The sequence below is a fragment of the Mauremys mutica genome, chromosome 9 (assembly GCF_020497125.1).
Source record: "Mauremys mutica isolate MM-2020 ecotype Southern chromosome 9, ASM2049712v1, whole genome shotgun sequence".
Classification (NCBI taxonomy): domain Eukaryota; kingdom Metazoa; phylum Chordata; order Testudines; family Geoemydidae; genus Mauremys; species Mauremys mutica.
Window position 1 is genome coordinate 22,378,207 of NC_059080.1, and position 22,612 is coordinate 22,400,818.

A 22,612-nucleotide genomic window follows, 5' to 3' on the forward strand; every position below is an offset into this window, starting at 1 on the left:
CCAGGTTTTCATCCCAGGGCTCCCTAGCTTGCTGGTCTTCGTGTTCCTCAGCTATCTTACTTTTATGTAGTTTGTCACTGAAGATTACATTACCTTCAGTTTATTAGGCAACTGAGTAATGATCTGGAATAAACTAAATGTATTTCTGGAATGTTACCTGAAGCTACTTAATGTTTTTGTAAATATCACATGGTATTTAGTATTGTATTAGCTTGTGTATATAGATTATTTGACTACTATTAGTCCTGTTGGCGTACTATTGAGCTACAGTAGTTTGCTTTATCCATTTGTAGAATTAAACGTTACTGTTTAATTGTTGTAAACTTTTATAAAATCTCTTTGGGTTTTTTGGTTGACCCAAATATAATGTAAGTCTCAATGACAAAAAGAGTGAAAATGGATGTTAAACCAGTACATGGTCTTTGTAAATCACTGTACTAAGTGTGCAATGCTCTACCTGATGCTGCATGTAATGCATTCACTAGCATGGCCGTATTTTTAGCTTTTTGTAAAGTTTTGATTAATTTAACTGTTTTTAAAATGCAAAGAATGTGTATGGTTGATAAGAACAAACTGTAAAGCAGACTGACTAAAGAACTTATCACCAAAGTACTTTATTTATTTATTTTTATTTTTTTAAAGCCAGTTTACCTCTGAAAATGTGAATTTTTGCCTTTTGGAGTGATTTGTAATGATTAAAAAAATCAGAGTGATCAAGATGTGAATGAAGAAACTTTCCCATATTATCCACTTTTAAGAATTTTACCATAACAAAACATTTGGAAGATGGCATGTATATGGTTCAGTTTCCTTACCACCGCCTAAGAAAACTCCATCAGGGCCATACTGTGAGCCCAGTCTTATTCCACAGCAGCATGTGAGAACAGCACTGTTCGAGAACAGCACAGTAATTTCAGAGAGATGCTGTTCTTAAGTATTAACCTGTTTTGAACTATCAATTGATTACTTGAATGGGGAGTGGTGCAGTAAGTTCATAGTGTTGTTCAGACCATTAGATGTTTCACCATTATATGCTTCAACAGTAAAGGCTGAGTTGACAGGTTTTTTTTTTTTTTTTTTTTAATGACAGAGCATTTCTCTTGCCTAGGGCTTCTTGTTGCTGAAAGAATGCTGTGTGTATGTGTATTATATGTAAAAATCCCACCACAATATTTCAAGATAAAGAATGTAAGTTCACTATCACATAGAAATCACAGTATGCTTTCCCTGTTACACTATTTGGTTAGCCTCTGAGAAAGAAGCATAATCTGTCACTTTGGCCTGTTTTATTTAGAACATGCATGTAGTGGTGGTTAGTGATATAGTGTGCAAAGTCCCCATAAAACTTATCTGAATGTATTTAAAGGTTTGTCAGTGGTATTATGAGGCAAACATAGAAGACTTTTTAGGTTGATTGTAAAATATTACTTGTTCTCTCCCCCCAGTAATGTGTAATGGGTTTGCACAACTATTAAATATGATCAGAACACTTAATGTTATGAATTATATATGGATTTACTTATTCAATAAACTTATGAAAGTCCCTGCACTACCTGTTTCTAGTTCATTACTTTAGGTAACTTGGAGTATGAAAAGCATTCTGATGTGTCCAATTTCATTCTAAATTTGTTTAGGATTACGAGATTAAATCTGAGCTTTTTTTACATACTGACATTTGCCAAGATCCTGCAAGCACAGAAGTACATGAGTAACAAGTCCTCCCATTTAGCTAAAAGGACTATTCATGTGTGTAAAAGTTACTCAAATGCTTAAGTGCACCACAGATCAGGGGCAAAGTGAGGGGTTTTGCATTTCAAGGTACAATGCATTATCTAGGAAGTTGAAAAGTGTTGATTGTTAAAGAGAAACTGAACTCAGAGCATGATGGATGGTAAATAAAGGAGGGAACTTTTTAAAAAAACAAATGCTTTCTATGCATGATTTGGGTTCTTAGTGTAATTACCTTTTTTAAAGAAATTTCAGTTTATCTTTAAGCGAAATCAGCTCTCTATCCAAATATACAAGTGACCCAATAGTTTTATCTAGCTTTTTAAATAATCTTGTCCCTTCAGATGAAATGTAAGCCATAGAAACACATCTTTCTAATGTTTTTTTAAGATGCCTATTCTTTTTAATTAAAAAAATAAACCGTACTTACTGATAACATGAACCAGAGTTCTTGTGGGTAGAGGCTTACCTGAGGTGAAAACCATTTTTAAAAAAAAAGAAAACAGTCAAGAAATGGAAGTGCACACACTATGTAAGAAGCCTTTAAATCTAGACGAAGAAGAGTGTGAGGAGTTAGGAAAGAAACCTATGCTAAATTTGGGAAAAAAAATGTTTTATACAATGCTGATTCTGCACAGAAACGGATTTGTAGACTTACTTATTTTCTATGGACATTTCACTAGTACATCATCAGTAGCTTACACCTACCGTTTTAAAAATTCTTAGGGCTTTCTTTAATTGCTTTTCCAGGTCAATCTGTAAATGGAAACCTAAATTAACATGCCCCAATAATATAGGTCTTTTGAAATCAGTTTTAATGCCTCCCTAAGATGTGCTTCCATAAAATGGTCTCATGCCACATTAATCTATTTAGAATGATATAATGCACCTCAGGGCATGTTAATAAATGTCGGTACCACAATAACCAAGTCAGTACACAAAATATTCTTCCCAGTTCAATATGTCACGCTGATCTGTATTCAAAGCCAAAAAGTTATCTTACTAGCTTTACTAATTAGCTCCATTAATTAATATACTAATATTAGTTGCTGGATTCAAATTCTGACATTGGGAGCCAGGGACAATTCATTCAGATGTACTGTCCCTGGCTCCCCAACCTCTGTTTGAAGGGGAGCCTCAGGCCTTTAATCCCTCTTATGCAGGTGGAGGAATGCAGAAGCTATCAGAAAGTGGGTTGGTCAACGACAAAGGGAGTAACAGTTCAATGGCATGCTTCCTCCCCCAAGAATCCAGAATTCACTGTGCATTGCCTGGACCCAATATTTATCCCTGTGACAATTTATCAGGTATCTCCCCTCACCTACTCATGGCTGTCTAACTTCCCTTTGGTCATGGTCTTTCAGATAGCTTTCAATGCACAGGAATGATCCTGTCTCAGGAAATCTTATGTGGGATAGGAAAACATATCTACCATGTTCCCTTCACCCAGTGCAGTTTTACTTCTAATAAAGAAAGCAACCAGGTTTGCTTGCAAGATTTAAATTCACAATACTTGATGCACATGTTTCTAATAAAATAACAGAACCTCTAGAAGATAAAGGAATCAGAAGTTAGATGCATTTGCCAAGATCACACTTCCTGCCTTTCTAAAATGCTACATTTGCTTTGATAAAACCCCCCAAACTATCAGATACGATAATTGGTGGCTTACTCCCTTGTTATCTGGCTTCTGAGCTGGCTGGTTTGTATATGTTCAAAAATTTTCAGTACTCTCTTAATTGCTTTCTATATTACTGGACTTACTTAGGCACATAATTTTAATGGTATTTAGGTTTTAGGCCTTGCAATGCTCAATGGATCAATGCCTAAATACCTTTAAAAATACAGGCCTTGCTGTTTATCTGTACTTTCTCATTTGTAAGAGCCTTTGTTACCTTTAATCTCAGGCTGGCCAGGAATTTCAGAAGTAATTATTTTGAGTGCTCAACTGAAGATGCCATAATGGGACCTGCTTTCCAGAAAGTCTGAGCACTTACCCTTTGAAAGGCAGGTCTGTCCAGCTGGGTAATCACAGTCAATCACTTTTTTAAAAATTAGTATCTCTGTCCCTTACTTTTTCCCTACAACCCACTCCTGACTCTGCTTTTGCATGTGGCTTCATTCCCTGTTTTTTCATTTGCAGGAGTTTGTTTAAAACAATCCCTCCTTCAAAAAGCCTGTTAGCTGCTGCCTTGTATTCTTTTCCAGAAAAATTTCTAGTCTGTTGCAGCTTGACTACGGTGTGCTCTAAAATTTCCCACCATTCTACCACACTGATGGATTTTAATATTTCCCTTTACATACTAGGCCCTCAATCCTGGAATTGGATCTGTGAATCCTTGCAGCATCAGGGCCTTTATTACTTAATTTGCTAAATGTTCCGATGTGTAAGGAGCAAAAATCTTTAATTAAAGTCAGGTCATTGATCAAAGACCTCAACCCAGCCTGGAGATAGCTGGTCCTCTTGGAACTGTTCCCGAATCTTGTTCCAAGACATTTAACGGTGAAGCCAAAGGACAGTTCTGGGATTTTTATGCAAACTGACTTTCCTTTTAAACACGGTAGTGTGTAAGTCTACCATATAGGCAATATCTGATCGAACAGGGACAACTGGGTTATCCTTTTACATCTATCTTTTAAAAATTAACACGCTATCTTTCCCGACAAGAGAAATCCAGCCATGTACATGATTAAATCATGAGAGGAACCAGACCATGAGCTTCACTGAAAAAGAAAGAACTCAGTAGTGATCTATTGGAAATCAAGTATCTTTTTCAAGAATAACTGAACACAAAAGGGAAGCCAAGATCCAGGAAGAGAGTTCACTTTTAACTGGGGAATATTTTATTAAATACAAAAAGTTTAAGAAACAGTGAAGGATTCCAATGTATGTTAACCCTAAAACTATATTTCACATAGCTCAGTTAAAAAGAAGTAGAAATTAACTTTTGTTGTTAAATAGACGAGTTACTAGATAAATGACCTCAAGCACAAATCAAGTTACAAAATAGTCATATACACTTATATTTCCCTTAGGAATTTTTTGCATGATGGACTGTTTTAATACCACCATGATATCTCTTTGTGCCACTTATCTTGTCTAAAACTGGCTGCTCAGAAGAGCTGAAGGCCACTTTTTATTCTATGGAGGTCATTCTGGGTCCACAATAATCCTTCCATCACAGCTCCATTCAATTCAGGATTGCTGCAGAAAGAAAGAAAGAGCAATTTAAAAACCCCAGTGATTTGTGTAACCCCTAAAGTGAAGAAAAATCACTTTGAAAACCTTTTTTCACGTTGCCAATGAGAGCAGGCAAAAAAAGGAGGTTGTGATGTATGCCCTTTGGCACCACACTCTTGGCTCATTTTCAACTCGAGCTGCAGTGGCTGGAATGTCCCCAGTCAATATTCAGGATCAACTGTGAAGCTGCCTTTCCCCTCTACAGGTTAATATAACAGCTGCTAATGTGAAAGATGCAAATAGGTGCAGAATTACCGGTGCAATAATATTTCAGCTGAACTGCTCTTTGGAATCAGGAACACTGATATATCAAGCAACATGCTAATTCAGCAAGCAGTCAACGTGAGACCTGCCTATGCCAGGCGATACCTGGTATGCACAATACAAGTGGGCACAAGTCTCTCAGCCTTGCTGTATCAGCCATTTTCTATTTCTGAGGTCCTTGTTGAGGTTGTGACCACCCTGCTCTCGGCAAGAGGGCCACAGATCACGAATAACGTCAGGAACTCCCCCCTGTTAGCAGGGTGCTAAACCAGTATAATCGGAAGGGTGGTTTTGAAATAAAGGTGCAGCCCTGGGAGTCGGGAGATATAGATGCCACTCCTGGCTCAGCCAATGACTCCCACTGCTTAGATCAGCGGTAGGCAACCTATGGCACACGTGCCGCAGCTGATTTTCAGTGGCACTCACACTGCCTGGGTCCTGGCCACCGGTCCAGGGGGCTCTGCATTTTAATTTAATTTTAAATGAACTTCTTAAACATTTTAAAAACCTTATTTACTTTACATACATACAATAATTTAGTTATATATTATAGACTTATAGAAAGAGACCTTCTAAAAACGTTAAAAATGTATTACTGGCACGTGAAACCTTAAATTAGAGTGAATAAATTAAGACTCGGCACAGCACTTCTGAAAGGTTGCCGACCCCTGGCTTCGATCACAGGAGAGTCTCTTGCGCCTAGCCCAGTGCAGTCTTTATCCATAAGTGGGGCTCCTACCACCATACCAATCACTTCTAGAAACCAGAGCATACTTAGCGTTTTGTTTAAGGAATGTATTGTTTGGGCCACAGTGTTCTAGGCCATTTCCAAATATAGAAGGTGGCTCGCTCCCTCACAGTTGGTAAAAGTAAACCTTTCCACTGCACAAATTACCCTCCATGGGGACGTTTTAACAGTGTTTCCGAATCCCAGGGAGAACGACTGGGGAACAAGGTAAACCATGCTATTCCCATCAACACTGCAAGACACGTGTGGTTGAAACTAGTAAAGACACTACCAGGTTGTTACAAGACCTTCAAACAGTAAATTTTACAGCTCTTATTCATTTTCCTGGAGTTGAGAAGATGTGAACCACGGTTACATTGAACAGTTAAATGTCTAAAAGATGCACCTGAAACCTGCACTCTGGAGCTGTGAGAGCAGAGGGAAATCCGTGCTGTCAATTTCAAGTTTTTCTTCTCTTCGTGCTCAAGGACAGATCAAATTTCAGTTACAACCCAGCAACCTCCACAATAAGTGTATGTTCTCTACTGACACTATTTGATGTAACCCCTGGGTTTAGATACAGACTACAGTGTCTCTTACCTGCTGACTCATCACTCAAGGGCACTGAAATCCAGTGATTAATCAAGACTATTAAAAATGAATCCTATTTCTGAAATGTCAAAACTATCTTTTGACATGATCTCCAAAGCTGTGCCCTGCTAGCAGCTATACCCAGCCACCCACAGACAGATCCCTTCTGGCTATCTTATTGCCAGCACAGCTATTTCTCCCTGCTCTCAGGCAAGTGTGGAGAAAGCAGTGATAAGAGTAACAGAGAGGTGGGAGAACCAAAGGCTCTGCCTGCCTATGTGCAAAGAGCAGGAAATGGGAAGGGATTCAAAACTCAGCAGCACCATTCCTAAAACACCAGTAGCCAGAGGCATCCACAGAGTTGGAAGGCAGGTAAAACTCTTCCTTTAGGGCCTACAGTAATTCTTAATTTATCCCCTCCCCCCTTGCAGCTTTGATCTGGGACACACCATCTGGTAATCTGCCCTCCGCTGCCTGAGATTGTGGAGTTAGTGGCCAGTAGCAAATCTATATTTGTAAGTAAAAAAAATAAGGTGGCTACAAATCAGAATATAGAGCAATGATTCATCATACACTTTTTACAACGACAGAGATGGGTGCACAAGGAGGACTCCCACAAAAGACTTCAGACTCAGGGTTAATTTCAACAGAAAACAATTCCCAACACACCCATCTGCATGGCTACTTGTGCTCTGGTTAGTCTATCTTAAGAGAGGAGAGGCCTGAACAGGACATTCAGTTCCCTAAGAGCACAGATTGTTTAGCTTTACAGATACTTGCAGAGGGAGATTTTCCTATTTCCTATTATTCCCGTTACAGAAAATGAAGTTAAAAAATAAAATACCTGTGGGTAGGGAGAGCAAAGATATGCTACCCATATTAGGCTTACATCCTGAACATGGCACTGCAGCCTCTGAGTCACAATAACAGGCAAAAGTATTTTAGGGTGCCAGTCATGCTAGTCTAGAATGGTTTAATGAAGGCATTTCAAGCTGTGCTAATATGTACAGGTGAAAACAAACAGTACAGTGTTGTAACTGCCTTCAGTTCAGACTTATCTGGGATTGCAACCATCCAAGTAAAAGATTTTCATTGTAATAACCTAGGCAATGAGTACTGCAACGGCCTTGTATAACTGATTTCAGGTTCCCCTCAGCCGAATATCTGAGTATGTTTTACATGACTTAGGCTAATATGAAATTAGTTCATATTCCAAGACCATCAGCACCATAACTAAACTACCTTTCATTAAAGAAAAAAAAAAGGAAAAGAAAAAAAAAAAAAGAAACTGGGACTCCAGAGAGCAAGCATTTGAACACACACTTTGAAAACCAGGCTGGTTATAAACTAGAAGACCCACTAAAGAGCACAATCCTGCATTGGAAACGAGAGGAACTCATGGTAAGATTTTCAAAAGTGGCTAAGTTTCTTAGGATCCTAAGTCACTTTTGGACATAGGATTTCAGGGTAAAACTTTAAGTCCATGCCAAAGTCATAAGTGACTTTTGAAAATGGGACTTAGGTGCTTTTTAAAAGTTTTACTCTTAATGACTCAATACCAACAGCTCTTTCCACCTGATCATCAGCAAGCAGGTGTTTGGCTAGAATAGGAATATTTTGGTTTATTTCAGGAAGTTCTGAGCAGCAACACCACCTGTACAAACATCCTCGTACAACCTTTAAGTGCCTGTCAGACCACAATGCAAAATGTCTTAGCAAACAAAAGCCACACAGATGGATCACAGCTATATCACACAAAAGGAGAATTCAGTGACCAAGGCAGGATAATAGATTTGCTTTCCTAGTAATGGAAAACTACCATTATGCAGCATGGTGACAGACCTGGCTCACCTCTCCTCCCCAGTGACATACACACCTCCTGACTAAGAACGCAATTGACATGCTTTCATCCCCAGTACAATGAAAAATTCTGTGGCCAGACACTGATACTCGACTCAAAAATATACGTCAGGATGTTTGCCCAGAGCAATTTCGTAACACCAGATTAGCTGCCATTCATAAAGTATGAAACTAGGCCAACTCTTGAGCAGAGCATTATGACTTGGGAATCAAGGAGAAAACACTATCTACATGGTAAAGACTGCCCTGCAGCTAGTTCATTTTCACAGACCTTTTCCTGATGATATATTTCCACAGACAACCACCTTTGTGCTACTGTGGTAAAACCTCAAGATTTATTTAACTGTTCATCAGGACTTGACTCTTTTGGAACAATCTTGCTGCTCTAAGATGCAGGTGTTTTGTTTCTGAAACAACAGGCCTGCTACTATATCTGATGGAGAACTCTGGATCCCTGGAGAACTAGTTCAAATGGCTCCACAAGAGACTAATCTGAGCGACTAAGAGGGCAAGTGTGTTTGTTAGTCACATTGAATAAAATAGGGCATGATTTAAAAAAAAAAAAAAGCCAAGAGTTTTTACCAGACACCAGAAACCTCGGAGGAAAAAACTCTGTGGAACAGTCAACACTTCCACCCCTTGAACTGAAGGCAAAATCAGTGAAGATAAGACTTTATATTCTTATTTCTAAGGTTTGTTGTTTTTTCTAAAACTGCCCACTGCCCTCAAGTGGCACAGATCCAATGTTGCCTATTTGCAGCTTTAGGAAGTCAGCAGAACTTCTGGGGGCTTGGGAGGGAGGGCAAGGTGCAGCTCTGAGCTCCCAAGTTTTATCAGAGACTGAGTGGGAGCTATTTACTAAAAAGCATAGAGCCCAACCAAGCCAGCCAGAACTCAGGTATGTGTGGAATTACTGACAGATAGGCACAACTAGGCACTCTTCAGCAGCTGAAATATAAATGCAAGGTGATTCAAAAGCCTTCAAACAACCCAGTGCTTCTTTCCAAGCCAGTGTTAATACTGCTCTTCCTACTGCTGGAGCTACCCCTCCCAAGAGCAATATGCAATGTATTAGATACTTGTGCCCACTGACAGCACACCTGACCATTACGGCTGCAGTACAGGGTGCGTTTCTGTTACATGATTTCCCCTCTTTACCTTTCCCCAAATTAAACTTTTAAACCCCAGCTTCACAGCTCCACTGCATTTTGAGATGATGAATAGTAAACACAGGCCAAAGAGGATTTCCTGAAATGCAAAAGGAAAGGTACCACTGGCCATAGTTCTCAGGAAAGAATGCCGCACAGTATTAGCTTAAAAACTCAAGAAGGCAAAGCTAAAAGCACTGGTTCCAGTACCTACTCCAATATCTCTGTACGTGTATTTATGGCACTCACCTGAGCTGTAAGCCACTGCCCATGTTCTTGTCATGAGCAGGTAAAGTCCTCTCCAACAGGAGAGCCACACTTTGCACTCACTGACATAGCTGAAGGATCAGGCTTAACAACACAATTCCTAGAAGTGTCCTGTTTTAGCTTTTCCCGCTTGGCAAAGCTCCTTGGTGCATGCAAAAGTTCCCTATTCAGTCTGTAATAATAGTACATAAAGTGTATGCCATGTGTTACTTTGGGCTCAGTGGAGTGGGTGTAAGGACCACATTCTGGGCCTAACTAAACCTTTCCAGGGCTGGGCGCTGATGAGGTGAAGCCAACCTCTGTCAGTGCTGTGCTGCTGTTCCTAATCTGACCTCACCCAAGTGACCATCTCTGGAAGCCAGATACAAGCAGCAACGCAGTTAATTCTACAGTGTGACATTTCTGGCAGCCACAATCACCCATACTCTGTGCTAATTCAGAAGGAGAAGGAGTGGATGTCAAAAACTCACTTTCCATCTCTTTACATCACAACTGTGCTGGAACTCAGGATAGAAAGTGCTGAACAAGGATGCAAATTGTGGAAATGATGTGGGGGAACTGGTGTAATTTCATCAGGTTGCTTAAACATTATAATACATTTTGGGTCCAAAGATGGCCCACAGTCTGCCATGCTGACTGCACAGTGCCTATGGAATTTACTATCCAGATGGCAACAGACTGCCTAATTTTATCCCTAATATATGAAAACAAGCTAAACCATCTTGTCCTGTTGATCTGACCACATCACTCTCCTCTTAGAATCTACTGCCTCCTTGCATAGCACGTCAAGTTTAAAGTTCTTGTCTTTGCTCTTCCAGACCCTACCACAACTTTGCCCTGACTTTCATCTCAGTGCTCACCTCATCTTCCCCATCCCTCACCTTCATCAACAATGCCAGTTCTGACACACAGTTTGTCATCTTTTCCCACTCCTGTCTGTGCCAAACATACAATACCCTCCCACCATCCCCGTTCACACAGTCACCAGCTTCTCATGTAAATCCTTCATAAAGGCTGACTCGCTTCTTTTGCAATGCCTACCAGGAGTTCATATAAAAAGTCCAACTTCATCCATCCTATGGGATTCCCAGAGGTCCAGACTTCTGTGTCTATCTTTTAAACTGTAAGCTGTTCCAGGCTGGGCTTGTCTTGTGTATCTTGTGCAATGCATAGCACATAAATAGCATTTAAAGACGACTCTATCAACTCACAAAACTATTTAACTCCTTGGCTCTTTTATACTGCCCTAAAATTGCCTACAAATATACAGAATACAAAACTAAGAATGTATAATTATGACACTAAGAAAAAATGAAGGCTTTCTGGAAGCATCTCCCGATAGCAACATCTATTAGACTACGGCTGAGTCTCCCAAAGTCAATCAGAAACCTCTTCACTACTGCCATTTTAAAACATGACACCAAAGAATTCTCATTCAAGAATAACTCCCAGCAACTCACAAATTCTACAGCTACTTGTGGTAATTTCAACATCAGGGATTGTTCCACTACTAATTGTTTTAATTATATTTTTAATAAAACATCAAATAAACTAAATTGCAAAAGACTCTGGAGACAAATACTGCAGAGAACAAGCTGCACTGAGTGGAAGGTGGACTTCCCATGGTCTAGTAGGCCTTTTCAATCTTTGATTTTTAGGATACGGATATGTGTTGCTGTGCATTGTTAAGAAGCTGCCAAGTTCCACCCCAGAGGTGGCTGCACTTCAGCAGTGGGCAAGATCATTTCCGTAGATACACCGTTTACAAATTGCTTTGGGTACCACATTGATAAGAGGGACTCAAGAAGCATAAGGAACAGATTCATAGATTATAAAAGCTGGAAAGAACCATTGTGACCATCTAGTCTGACTTCAGGTTACATAAGGCAGTGCAAGCTGCATGTCTTTTGCAGTGCAGTGCTATGTGTGGGCTAGTTTCTGCTGTGTTGTAATTGCAAGAGGCTGCAGCTGAAGTCAGCTGTTAGGTAATTTCTTCAGGAAGGCAGATGCATCCTACACGTCACTTGCCTTCTTCCTCTTTCACTTCCAAGAGATGCTGGGGAGAGCAGAGAGCTGAAGATAAAAGTGGTAAATAACCCTCACTCCCAACCACAAGACATTAAAAAAAAAAAAAAAAGCCTGAGTCACAGAGAAATGACATTTCCAAAGGTATCATTAGTTGTGTGTAGTTGGTTTTCCCTATCACTGCTTCTATAAATCCTACCAGTCAAGGCCTCTCCCCCCAGCAATACCACAAAAAGTTTCCCACAGCCTGCGGGGAACTTATCTCAAGAAGCAGTTACTGCTCTCTTCAGGGTTGGCTGTAGTCTTCCATTCCATAAGAATGACTGACCGGCAACCTTCCTCCCCACTCCACTTTGAACAAAATACCCACCCACACCAACAACTCTGTCACAAATTCACACTTACTACCGAACTGAGACCTGTATTCTGCTATCACCTATTGCATTCACTTCTGCAACACCAAGTTACGGAGCACTGACATAAATTATACATCAAGAGATAAAAAAAAAAACAAAAAAACCCCAACATCCCTCCCCCAGAGTCTTACAAAATGAGAGAGAAAGAGGGAGAGAGAGAGAGACACACACATGCACACACACACAAAAGCTCTCTGGATAGATGCAGATATGTAGATAAACTAGATGCCATTTGTCATTAGTTATTCTAATGCTGGGAGGAGAATCATTATGGGGATTTCAAGGGGAATGATGCATGCACCCAAGGAACATTTTGCTGCAGGCAGGAAGTTAGACAGTTTGAAAGTACAGTGAAAACAGCTAAAATGGGTCAGATCTGTGGGACACTGGAGGATTCTGTGGGCTTTCACCCAATTATTAAAACTGCACGACTCTGTGGTGGAAGTGAAGGCACCACATGCATATATATCTGCCAGCACAGTATGCGTCCCTGTAAAGCCAGTTTAGGTTTCATCCTCCTGGATCAAGCAAATGTGCAAATCCACTTTTCTGTAAATTTTCCCACCAAAAATACATCACAGGTGGTTATCAGTCATTTATTCTCCAGTCAAGGTAAGAGCTGTGGATGAGAGTGCAATTGGGGTGGAAAAAATTACAATACTAGCTTAAGAACTAAGGAGAAATTTTAAGGCTCCCGCCAGTTAAGCAACTTTACCAATGTTTCCTGTCTGTTGTTCCATAGCTATGTTATACAGTAAACATTCCAGTTATCCACTTGAAGGAAAAAGTTAATCTGGGTCCTTAGTTTTACCAAAAACCTCTCACAATTAAGTCTCCAACAAACTAGTTTCTATTCTGTTTTTCTGTTCTATAGCAACATCATTGGCTCACTGTTCAGCATGCTGATGAGTCAATCTATCATTTTACCCATGGACATTCCTACCCCACAGGAATCACTTTTTTAAATCTCTGCCCTGTTTTATGTGTCAAGCAAAGTTTACCACTCATGTCAGTCTGTGGAAACCACAGCAGATTGTCAGAGGTCATCTGTGGAGAGAAAAAAAAAAGTATTTCTTTTAATTTGTTGTTTGGGGTGAAGTCCTAAGTAGGGAAGCACCGCAAATGACTTCTGAAGGCCTTTATGTTCAGAACTAAAGACATATGTTCTGGTCTGACTCACTGCTGTGATGGACAATTGAATGCCACATTGCAAAGGATACTTTATAAAGAAAGGAATTTTGCCTATGAGGTTGGAAATCCATTTCTGTACCAAATTACCTACATAAAACCTTTTTCTTTACTGTTTTAAAAGTACAATGGCTCTAAAGTCGCAGTGCCTTTTTACCCCTCTTCCTGCCTTCTACAGGCTGAAAGGGTCATTTGGGACCAACTACAAGCCTGATTTTTTAAATATTCTCTTAACAGCCCCTGGAACAACTGCAAAGTCAGTTATAAGGAGTAGGCTTTTAAATCTTGACATATAACATCCTATACAAATTATGCAGTCTGGGGGAAAGTCTCTCAAAGGGTTTGCCAGGAATTTCTTCATGTTGCGACTACTTTTTAGAGTCACAGCTTTTACTTGGTCATCATTTTCATTTAAAAAAACATTTTTTAAGATCCTTAATTTTGGTTTAAAAATAAATAATAAAATTCTTTGCAATTATTTGGTGTCTTTCAACCAAGACTTTCGAAATACTTTACACACAGTAAGCCTTGCCGCGCGACTGCACTTTCCATTTAAGGATACAATGGTGTGTTGCATTTAAAAGTTGTATCAACAAATAGAAGAGGGGGGGAAAATCACTCTAGAAGTTCTCCAGTTTTTGCAAGGAAACTCTGGCAGGTTTTACCCTGAAAATGGCTACAGCCCCTGCTGATATTTTATGCCCCAAAATCCATTTAATCAACATGGCCCAGTCCAACTCTGATGTACCAAAGGTTACGTTCCATCAACTTCCATGAGAGAGGAACAGTTGCTAGCAGTAGTATCATAGTATTCACCTGCTACTTCCTTTTGTTGTGCAATTACAATAGCTTGAACTACCTCGCAGTATTTAATACAGCAAATGAATTTCACATAAGCAGCTAAAGAAATGAGGAAGAGTGATCAGGTGCAGCACTGCTAAGAGAATACAATACTCAAAACAGCAGGTGAGCAAGAACCAGGTGTTCCCTGGTGTCATATACAGTGTCTAAGGCCATTTCTGCTTTCTACTTGTAAGGAACTGTTCACAGACTCTAAATGCAAAGAGTTTTTTCCTTCTTGTCAATCTATGTGATGATGTATGTACCCCATACAGGTGGTGGAAGGGTTAATGTGGGCTTGAAAGACCAAGTAATCCAGCTGGCTACACCTGGAAGGTGGGCACACCCTAATTAAAGATGATTCCTAGCTGGGTAATGGCTATAAAGAGAGGAAGTCTACCATAGCAAGGTGCTGCAGGGAGAGAGGCAAGAAATCTATAGTCACTATTTTGTTGTAGAGAGACCTGTGGTGAACAGGAAGGCTCCTGCAGGGCAATGAGGAAGGTTGGGGAGGGAAGACAGCTGAAGACACATGACTGAAGCAAGCTCTTGTGGTTGACCATGACACCAGGATGAGAAACCGGACCTGTGGGGAGAAGCCCTGGATCGTGTTTCTTATTACAAAGAGCCCAGAGGGAGCTGGAAGAAAAGCTATGGTAGGAAGGAATCCAGGGAGGCAGGACTGTGTTTGGCAGAGCTTGGCTGCCCATTCAGGGGTTCCTGTGTAGAGGATGGGTCTGGGTTCCCCTACCAGCCACTAAAAAAGTGGTGTCAAGCCCCTGAGATGCACATAATGAAAATTCAGAGCCTTGAGAGGTGGTGTGATGACCACTGGGTCCAGAGTCAAAGACCAGAGACCTGATGCAAGAGTTTGGAATTTCTTGTTGTACTTTGCTACACTGGAAGAGATGGGACTAAATGTGACCTGGCTGCAAGACTGAGTCTTGAGAGGGGATGGACCACTGCAGGGGCGGACTATCAGCAGGACCACTAGAGCTGAGAGCTGCCAGCCACGAGAGGGCACACCAATGGTGAGTCTACAAGGAGCGACAGAAGCTCCCTCAAAGTGGGGGGCCCTGCCCCCGTACTGCTCCTTCCCCTGAGGCCCTGCCCCTGCACTACCCCACACTCACTCCTCTCCACACACCCCCAACACCCCATCATTTACCCTTACGGCCTGTAAAAGTGTTTAGAAGTGATGGGGCCCTGGTGTCCCCTGTTCTGGTGCCCCTGGAGTCTACCTTTCCACAATCACAAACATTGGAACCAGTGCCTGTAGGATTCCTACAGCTCAGACATTACAGCCAATGTTAGATAACTCTGTAAAATTCTAGTACAGTGATTTATAAGCAACGCTTGAAAACTGCAGCTGAGGCCATGGCTACACTTGCAGATTTGCAGCACTGCAGCAAGGTGTGAAAAAACACCCCCTCCAGCGCTGCAAGTTGCGGCGCTGCAAAGCGCCAGTGTGATCAGAGCCCCAGCACTGGAAGCACGGCTCCTAGCGCTGTACGTTAATCCCCATAGGGAGGTGGAGTACGGACAGCGCTGGGAGAGCTCTCTCCCAGCGCTGGCACTCCGACCACACTCGCACTTCAAAGCGCTGCTGCGAGAGCGCTCCCGTGGCAGCGCTGTGCAGCGCTAAGTGTAGCCATAGCCTGATGTTGGCAAGTAGGAAACATTCTGTGGGGAGTGGGTGTAAGATGGCAGGAGTGGAGTGAAAGTGACTAGAATGTGGTCAATGCCATTGCTGCTCAGAAAGCAGCTGTGACAATAACCAGAGTGGCTCCCACAGCAGTACTACAAGCATGGACTTGATGTCTGAGGGAGGCACTTTGTGGTGATGAGTATTTGTTCTTCCCCTCCTCCCCTCTTTCCAAACAATGGAGGAGAGAATTGCTGCCTCTTGTGTTTCCTTCCAGCAACTCAGCAAAAAGCAAATCTGTTTGCTTTCACTGTCCCTTAATGTTATGAGTTGTAGAGGTGTAGGAGTGACTGGGGAATGGGGGAGGGTGAAGAAGAGCATGTAGGGTGGGGAGAGATCCCCTCACTTTCTAGCAACTCTGAACGGAAGGGTGGAAAGCTGTAGAGACCTTCTATGCCCACTCCTCCCCGCACAAGGAGGGGAGCAGAGACTTCCCCCCTTTTTCCCCACCCCCGTCCCTTTGCAGTAGCTGGGTGTGGTCAGGAATGGAGAAAACAAGACACACTTCCGGTTCATCTAGGACAGTGGTTCTCATTATGCCTACCCGGGTTAATCAAAGGGCATATTCTGCAGCTGGCATCTAGAGTAACAAGTTGAAATCAAACCTGAGGAATGAATCACACTGTTCTTTCACATGTTTTATTGAAGCCTCCATAAGCAGGAGTCTCTACTGTAGAGCAAAACCAAGAGTTTGTCTACATGGCCCTGCAGTTTTGACTGGAACGGGAGGGGGATGAACCTCAGTGTGCCCCATAGTGCTGTGCTCTAACTCCCCCCTGTGGATGCCGCAGGCATGAACTATGTAGTTCATGTTAATATAATCATCTTCATTTTCATCTTCAAATAGAACTATGTTAATGTGAACCAGGTACCTTTTAGTTCATGCCTGCAACAACTACACAGGGGAGTTAAAGTGCAGTGCTTTGGCACACACTGCAATCCATGCTCCTGTAGTCCGAAATGTGGGACCGTGTAGACAAGTCTTAAATCTACTGATGGGAAATGAGTGACCGTTAAAGAACAAGCAACCAGTCTCCTATCAGACCATTTGTTGTCAATGTGACAAAACTAAAGTTCTACCACAGCTCCCCATTCTGATGTCTTCTCTCATCGATCTAAATATTAGTTATATAGCTAGATATTGTATTCTTCAAGGAAAAGGCTCCATACCCAGCAGTATCAATTTTGGGATATAGAGATTTAATTAAAAATAGATCTCTAAATTCCAAGATTTGCCCTACATGAAACATGTTGTGATGGTTAGAGTTCATGGCTTGGGTGACTTGGAAAACAAGCAATATGCTACAAGTCTGAGGGGTTGGAGATCTCACTTTAATTACCAAACACACCAATGTCTAATTTTACCCTGACCAATCAAGCAGCAACATAGTCCTTGGGGCGGACTAAGAGAAAAGTGTACTATTGTGGCTCCATTCAGTTGACCATCTGTGCTTACTGTGACGGCGACAAGATGGGAGAAGTAATATCTTTTACTGGACCAACTTCCATTGGTGAGAGAGAAAAGCTTTCGAGCTTACACAGAGTTTCTATGACTGAGGCAGACTGATCTGATGATGGGATAAATTGAGGAGTTCCAATTGGAAAATGGGGCTGTCGCTCTCCAAGGGTTAACCTGATGCAACACACAGCAACATCCAAAGCCAGCTCAGAAAGGTCACCTTGCACTACAAGAATATCTAATGAGCATGAATTATTCCATAGCAACTGTAATTGCCATAGCTGCTTCAGTTACAGTAACCAAGTGGACAAAATTCCTTGAATTGCATGCAGTAAACTACAGTCCACACAATCCACTTGGTCTCTTTACTGAAGGCTTGTTTTTGCCTGAGGTAAGAAGAACTTGTCTGTATATTCCGTAGTCTGAAAGACACCAACAATTGTTCTAGATCTTGTTCATTCTGTGGGCCAATGATGTGCAAGAGACTTCACAGACCCACTCACTCTCCCAACACCCCAATCCTGAAATATATGGATCTCATGTTTCCTTCTTCAGAACACTAGGACAGGCTTTACAGACCAGTTTGAGAACCCCTGGGTCTAAAGGTTTTCAGTGTGGTAGCTATCACAAATGCAATGGGTAGGAATGCAGGAACTACCATTTACTTATACTATATATACTCATTCATAAGCCAAATATTTTTGGTAAAAAAGTGATGCATCAAAGAGTGGGGGTTGGCTTATAAATGGGTCTACACCAAAATTTGATGATTTTAAACTCTATGGAATCATTGAATTGAATATCTAATACAGGGATCAGCAACCTTTGGCACGCAGCCCACCAGGCCGGTAGGCTGCCACGTCCTGCCACGTCCGCAGGTTCAGCCAATCATGGCTCCCACTGGCCCACAGTTCGCCACTCCAGGCTAATATGGGTGGCAGGAAGCAGCGGCCAGCACATCCCTCGGCCCGCGCCGCTTCCCGCCACCCCATTGGCCTGGAGTGGCAAACCGCGGCCACAGGTTGCTGAGGGGCACCATGCCTGCAGACACTCCAACTAAACAAAACGTCCCAACCCGCCAGCGGCTTACCCTGATGGGCCGGGAGCCAACGTTTTCCAACCCCTGAAATATAGGGTTGGCTTATGAAAGGGTCATACAGTTTTTGCTATTTTTACCTATCTGTTTTGGGGGGTCAGCTTATAAACAAATGGGCTAATGAACAAGTATATACAGTATTTTGTTTTCTAAGAAGTAACAATTTCTGTGCCCCTATACTGCAATGTAAGAGACAAAATTGATTTGACAGTGAAACAGCCTTGCCATGGCAGAGCTATTAGATTAAAAGGGCAAATACCATAGACAAGTTAAAAAGTATTAAAATGGAATTGCTAACTCCACATTAACCAGAGCAGTCCCATTCCCTACAAGAAAAGACTCAGCTAAAGCTTCCTCCAATACTACCATCTCCAGCACACCTTGTAATTCTTCATTGAGGCTGGACACAACCGGGGGGGGGAGGGGGCAGATCTTTGGCTAGTATAAATTGTATTGCTTCTTTGAAGCATTTATCTGTCCAACAGGTTAAAAAAACAACAACGCTGTTGAGCTGCAAAGAGACGACAACACAGATTCTCAGACAGGAAAAAAAAAAAGCTGCTTTTATAATGGTGGCAATTACAAAAAAACTTCTCTCAATTATTCTTGGTGGAAGAAGATATAGGGAACAAAGATTAGTGTAGGGTACAATTCCTCCATTCAGAAAATGACTGCCACTGCTTTCTAAAAATGCATAGTGAGATGCTGGATGAGATTCAGAGGGTGTATACGTCACTGCCAGGCAAAGATAATTTTCGTCCCTGATTTTCTGAAGGTTTACAGAAACACACACACACACACACACACACACCATGATGAGAATAGCCATCAGGGATGCCTGACTCAACTGTGGTTAACCAGAGACTGGATAGCTGAGACTGTACTACATTGATAATGAACTCATTCAGTAAACATTTTGTAATAGTCACATTGAGCACATGAAGTGAGCCAAGTTTCTGTTTGCTCACACCGATTTCCAGGCATATTCATCTCCATGGTTATGTAAAAGAAGCACCATTCTATATTATGACATATATTCTGCAGTTACTCATTTCCTGTAGCCCTCTGTGATAAGACTGATTTCTCTTTTTAGTCCCTTCCACCTGAATACCTCAAAGTGCTTTTACAAACACTTGTTCATTAAGTCTCAACACCTATCCCATGCAAGGTAGGCTAATATGGGAAAACTGATGCACAAAGAGGTTAAATGACCTGCCTACGGTTATGCTGTATGTGCAAGAGCCAGGAACACAACCCAGGTCTCCTGGCTTCCACGCAGGGCTTAAACCACAAGACCATGCTGCTTTCCATTAAAGGCATCCTGACCACATCACATCATAGAGCTGCTGTTCTGGTTACTTGGATTTTTAACTTAACTTGAGGGATCTGGGTAGGAGGTAGTGATAGTAGTTGCTGGGAGAGCGTATTTTACCCAGTGACATCACTGAATGAATTTGCCAGTGGTTAAAATAGTACAGTGTGGACTACCACATTACCGTGTTAATTTATCTTGTCAAGGTAAAGGTCTCTGTGCTCTCTGCCTTTTTCCTGTGAGATTCAGCCAAGCACTTTGCTCAAAACAGATTTTTTTTTTTAATTTAAAGTAACCCTCTCCAACCTCTTCCTGTATCCTCAGACTAAAAGTCAATGAAATGCTAGCAGAGAGAAAGAGAGAGAGAGAACAATTAAACATTTCTCAAACTGCTACAGCTATTAACAGGAACAGCTGTCTCAGACCCTTCTTGTGTTGGTGCAGGGCTGAGCATAAACAACATGTACTTGATGGCATAATGGCAGAAACCCCCACCCATACCACTACTTACTTTGTACTGGGGGAGTTCCTTCCGTCGCCTCTTGTTACTGGCTGATCGAGCATGGACATCATAGAATAACTATCCACCAACAGGCTATCGGGGTCATCTGTCTGACCTGGAAGTTTCCCAAGAGGAAAGTCTTTCCACTGCACTCCATCTGAGTAGAAAAACAACATTCATGGTACAAAACAAGAAGCGTGCGCTTTCTAAATAAACTTCAGAAAACAGTATATGGGCTGTTCGTGCATTTCATATCTCATGCAAGAATTGTGTAGCATACATTAGGGAATAATATCTCCAAATTTTGATTCTGACTTCTGCTGCTTCTCCAAAGTGCAGCTTGTCCAAACATTTTGGGATACTCTGAGTTATTAAACCCCATAGATTACAAGGCCAGAAAGGACCATTCTTGTCATCCAGTTTGATCTCCTGTATAACACAGGCAATAGAACTTCCCCAAAATAATTCCTAGAGCAGATCTTGTAGAAAAATATCCAATCTTGACTTAAAAGTTGCCAGTGATGGAGAATCCACCACAACCCTTAGAAAACTGTTCCAATGATTAATTACCCCACTGTTAAAAATGTACACCTTATTTCCAGTCAGTTTGTCGTGCTTCATCTTCCAACCATTGGATCATGCTATACCTTTCTCTGCTAGATTGAAGATCCCATTATCAAATATTTGTTCCCATGTAGCAGATACTTATAGACGCTGATCAAGTCATCCTTTAGCATTGTTTTTCATTAAAAGTTTGAGCTCCTTGAATCGATTACAATAAAAGATCAGAAACTGTAACTTAATCATTCTTCTCTGAACTCTCCTGAATTTATCAACATCTTTCTTGAACTGTGGACACCAGAACTGAACACAGCATTCCAGAAGTGATTGCACCAGTGCCAAATACACAGGTAAAATAACCTCTCTGCTCCTATTTGAGATTCCCATTTATGGATCTAAGGCACACATTAGCCCCTTTAGCCTCAGCATCGCACTGGGAGCTCACGTTCAGCTGATTATCCACCATGACCCTCAAGTCTTCTTCAGAGTCACATTCTAGAGCAATTTCATTTATTTATTTAAAAATTTACTTGTGGCATTTTGAAAACTAGCAAAACTGTTCTTGTGCGTTAATTCAACTTTACACTTTGGAAAAGCACCTGATTTGGTTCCTAAAAAAAATCCAAAACACGGAAAGAGCCACTTGCACACATGTAAGACACTCCCCTATTTTAAGGAGCAGAAAGCTGCATGTTTGCCACCAGCAGTTTGCTCCTTTGGTTTCCATCCACAGTAACCTCTTTGCTGGTATCCCCATCAGCAAAGATAGAAGCAGAAGAGAGGAAATATATTTTAACCAAATGGGAGTTGGATAATTGCAACAAGATCACTTAAGGTAAGGGGGATTCAAACTGGGATTTTTCAAAAAAGCATAGGGGAGTTTGACACCAGCCTCCCATTGAACTTAGCCTCTTTAGAAGTCCTAGCCTAGAAGTGTTAGGAAAATACAGTAGTAATTGAAAATAGGAACTTGCCCTACAGAATAGAAGGGAAGCAAGATAAAAGCTGGGGGAACCCTGAATAACCTGTAAAGAATCTTCTGCACATGACTGGGAGGGAACGTGAAAAAGAGGGAACATATCAATCCCTGGAAAGTACACATCCTCTTATCAGCTGGTAGGTTCTTACAACAATGATGGGCACAGTTACATCTTCCCCACCACTTCCTACTTCTTTATTCAGTTTCTGATAGTCCCCGTGACAGTGTGCCAACTTGGACAGCAGTAATGAGGCTGTTTGTTTGTACCTCATATTCAAAGTTCAGCAGATAATGCCAAATCCAAGACACCTCCCAAATTTCATACGCCAAGTCAAACATAGGTGTGTCGCATATCATTGTTTGGAAAGCAAGACTTCTCAAAACCTGTCTGCTTTCCTGATAAAGGGATGGCTGCTACTTTGGAGAGGGGAGAACAGGAACCTGATCAATCTAAAAAAATAAGTGGTATTTCATGTTCCAAGTAAGAATGTTAGCCCAACGGGGAATGGGGGTGGAGGGTGCAGGAAGAAGGGCAAAACAGAGCAACCTCACTTGTCAAGCTACTGAAAGTGGAACCAATATAACAGAACCACGTTGGCAGAGCCATGCACACAAAGCAAACACAGCACTGAAAAGGTTCTCTATTCCAGCCAGCCACAGAATGTGAACCGAATGTTTCCAACTCCTGCTTACCATGGAAAAG

General features: G+C 41.5%; 1 protein-coding gene across 3 annotated transcripts in view; it reads right to left on the reverse strand.

Moving 5' to 3' along the window:
• Positions 1-4,529: 4,529 nt before the first annotated feature.
• The window catches only part of LAS1L (LAS1 like ribosome biogenesis factor), a 57,758-nt gene continuing 39,675 nt past the window's right edge, over positions 4,530-22,612 (reverse strand). For 2 of the 3 annotated variants that reach the window (XM_045031367.1, XM_045031364.1), the window contains exons 12-13: positions 20,379-20,526; positions 4,532-4,933 (exon numbers count right to left, since the gene is read on the reverse strand). In XM_045031367.1, coding sequence (XP_044887302.1) covers positions 4,843-4,933; positions 20,379-20,526 — 239 coding nt within the window. In that variant the 3' untranslated portion in view covers positions 4,532-4,842. Of the gene's footprint in view, positions 4,934-13,268; positions 13,315-20,378; positions 20,527-22,612 lie in introns of all 3 variants that reach the window. The other variant, XM_045031366.1, reaches the window with a different exon arrangement.